The sequence below is a fragment of the Sapajus apella genome, unplaced genomic scaffold, assembly GCF_009761245.1.
Source record: "Sapajus apella isolate SASKATOON/1434 unplaced genomic scaffold, GSC_monkey_1.0 scaffold7079, whole genome shotgun sequence".
Classification (NCBI taxonomy): Eukaryota; Metazoa; Chordata; class Mammalia; order Primates; family Cebidae; genus Sapajus; species Sapajus apella.
In genome coordinates, this window is record NW_022444003.1 from 1 (window position 1) to 3431 (window position 3431).

At 45.8% G+C, this 3431-nt stretch overlaps 1 protein-coding gene across 1 annotated transcript; it reads right to left on the bottom strand.

The window, feature by feature from the left end:
* Positions 1-2114: 2114 nt before the first annotated feature.
* LOC116548109 (spindlin-2B) lies at positions 2115-3425 on the bottom strand. Its single transcript, XM_032273745.1, has one exon. It carries the CDS (start codon positions 3059-3061, stop codon positions 2285-2287), a length of 777 nt encoding a protein of 258 aa, XP_032129636.1. The 5' UTR covers positions 3062-3425; the 3' UTR covers positions 2115-2284.
* Positions 3426-3431: the final 6 nt, after the last annotated feature.

Genomic DNA, 3431 nt, shown 5'->3' on the forward strand with positions numbered 1-3431 from the left:
TTGCTTGTTTGTTTTGGCCACAGTCTGTCTATCACACTAAAATGAAAGCTCCATGAGGATGAGTTTTATTTTGCTTCTTTCGTTCATGATTACATCATAGGTATCTGTGCCTAGAAGAGTGCCTAGCAGAGAGCCCACCTGAAATATTTGTGGGATAAAGAAAACAAGTAAATTAAAAAGCAAATGGGATCAAAGCAAGTCAAAGGGGCAGTTTCCCCAGGGTATAGCCCCAGTTACAAGCACGAACACTTCCAGGAGATAACTGTGCATTTTATTAGAGTGAACTTGGCCAGCTGGGGGTGTGGCCAACTGGAGAGAGTATTCTGAATCTAAAGTGGACTGAGACCTGCCTAAGGCCCAGCTGCATGTATCCTTGTTGGAATGAGGGCCTAACCCTCACGTTTTTGTTTTCGTTGCTCTGTTTCATTTTCAGGAGATGCCAGAAACATGAATTTTCATTGTGTGAAATCTCTCAAATGTCTAAATAAAGTAACTAATTCAAAATAGAAAACAATAAAAACACAAAGATAAACAAAACCTGGCAGCTGACTGAGATTGGTCCCTGGGCCGCCTGCTGGTCTTAGTTGGACTTAATTGTGTTATGTATATAAGAAAATCAATCCTTGCTATGGTGAGGTAGGTTTGCCTTGTGTAATTCTTAAGGCAGTCAGTCTCAGGCCATATTGGGTGGAGAGAATAAACTATATTTACCACCTTCTTTCAACTCCAGGGAGATCGTTGCATCTCCCACTATGCATGGAGTTAGGGTAACCTGGGCAGCAGGAAGTCACCAGCCCTCTTTCTTTGGGATCTGGCATATAATTTAGTGAAGGTTATGGTTGCAGAAACCAGTGAGAAGGTTTTCAGATGGGCTTACAGGAGAAAGACTAGGGAAAGGCAAGAAGGGAAGAAAGAGAAAGACACAGATCTATCTGTGCATCAGACACTATAGTTTTGAGGGACTTTTGGGGGGTTGGGGCTCCCTCTCTCCACCAACCTTGACCCCTCCTTGTGACACTACACAGCTGAGGGAGTTAGTTATACCAAGTCACAACTCTAAGCCCAAATGCCCCATGGCATCTGCCTCACCTGGAAACAAAGAGCTGCACAGACTTCTATCACTGGTCTCTGTGAGCTGGGGTAGGCAAGACTGGTCAACAGGTGCCTGCGAGGGGTCTGAAGACCCAAGGTTTGTGGGGAAGGTCTAACCAGAATGTGGCTTCTTGGGGGAGCAGGCCTGTTTTAGTGGATCACTGGTCACAGCCACCTGTGGTTTCAGGCAGCTGTTGAAAGAAGCATGGACAGTTAAGTACTCCTTATACTCTGGAGAGAAAAACTAGGCTCAATTCTCTGATGCCGCTCATCTCTAGATAGAAAAAGAACATTCCAGTAGAAGGAACAAGAATGATTAGACTGCTGTACCTGAATTCAGAAAGGTTTAATTTTTCTGGATACTTTCCAAATACAAGATGGCACTTCTCTTAAGTTCTGAGAGCCCCACTAACCCATCTTCTACCAATATTGTTTATCTAACACAGGGCAAATGTGAGGAGACACCCCATAGCCCAGCAATTGAGAGGCACCATGTTAGTGTGTTTACGCCGAACCCCTCCAAACCCTATCCCACATAGCCTTTTCCTTTATGTATCCTTTAGCCTCTCCCCAGATCCCTGTCAGGTTGATCCTTCTCCCCTTTACTCTCGACCTGTTCTAAGCTTCTTTAAGTTCTTCTCTACTCTATTTATTCTCTCTTTTCCTCTAAGCCCCAATATCTCACTCTCTCTCTCTGTTATTCATCACTCCCTTCGCAGTTCGATGTTTCTTCCACATAGGTCATCCTTTCCCCCAAGGAGCCTGTGCCTTTCTGGCTCTTTTCCATCTCCTCCTAAGCAGTCACCACCTCCTCTCTTCACCCGTCAAAGCCAATCTATAGTTCTTTCCCCTGCTCCCTTCAGACCAGACCAGCTAAATCCGGTGCCATTTTTAGATGACTGATTATGATTCTAGCTGAACTTTATTCACAGCTGAAATTGTCAGCTGTTCCTTCCTTTCATCCACCATCTACGAATCACACCCAATCTTTTCGACAAGAGGAAGTGCTTACACACAGCATGTCATGTACACACAAGTTTGTATTTTGTAGAGCTAAACAACTGTTAATGCTACCAAAGATATTGGGTTATGAAAGATCCTTAAGCTTTCAAAACAGTGAAAAGCAATATTTTTTGCATGTCTAGAAATTATACATTTGTTTCCACATACGTGGCAAATTTTACGCTAACAGTTAGGACTTTTTCACCAAATCATAGACATAGATATGAAAATCATCATCAAACTTGATGAAATACACAGAAGGCTTGGCTTCCACTTGGTGAATGACCATGCCGATCCTTTTGGAGCCATCTTCTTTGGTATATTCCACATGCTTACCTATCAAGCCATCTACAACTCCTCCTGGCTCCCTCTCTGTTGGAGGAGACTCACTGGATTCTGGCATAATACGGAGATCACCTTCTTTATAATCATCTAGAAGCTGGTACATGTACAAGACAGGATCTTTCTCATAGGTAATATAAAACCAGGCTTTCATGATAGGTGCTTGTGCTAAGACCATCCCCCTCCATTCATCCTTAGAACCATGCTCTCCCTCAAACATGTGTTCCACTGCTTTGCCAATTATGGTATTTGCAAGGTTGGCATCACTAACTTGAGATGATGCCACCCTGTCGGAAAGAATTTTAAGAGACAAAACCCTTTCATCTCTGTGAAGTTCCAGTCCATAGACACAGTCAATTCCATCATATTTCACCAGATAAAGAGAGGGATTTATAGGCACCTGATCCAGAACGGTTCCTTTCCACTGGGTGATGGGCTCATCTCCTTCCTTCCATCCGTGAGAAATTCTGCAGCCCACGATGTTCCTGCGGGGCTGGGATGAAGGTCTGCCTCTCTGCTTCTTTTGGGAGACTTTTTTCTTTGTCATGTTTCCAGACCCGGTGGCCCGTCCTGCAGCTGCCCTGGTTTGTTGCCCTTCGGCTTCCTGTGTGTCGGGAGTCTTCATGCCTGCTGGGGGAGGAGAGAGGAAAGAGACACATATCCAGTGTGCCACAAGGCAAACTTTTCCCTATGGCCATGTCTGGACGTACTCTGCACTAGTGCCTAAGTTTTCCCCAGGAGCCTGGAAGCGATGCTGGAAATCCTGGCTGCGTGCCTGCTGTGCTCTCCCTCTTAAGTTCCTTTGGGCTGTGGAGAAGGGCAGCAGTGGTGGGGTAGAGCTGGCTGGGGTTAGGGAGTCTGTAGAAGTGGCTGGGCCACCTCCTGCTAGCTCAGAGCCCGCTGCCCTTCCCCAACTCCTTACTGCCACTGGCGTCCACTCCCAATCCCCTGCAAAGCGTCTTTCACCGGCACCCACTGCCCTCCTGCCCTGAGTG

Bases quoted from the DNA above. Each gene is read 5' to 3' on its own strand.
- LOC116548109 (XM_032273745.1), bottom strand. From the start codon at position 3,061: ATGAAGACTCCCGACACACAGGAAGCCGAAGGGCAACAAACCAGGGCA.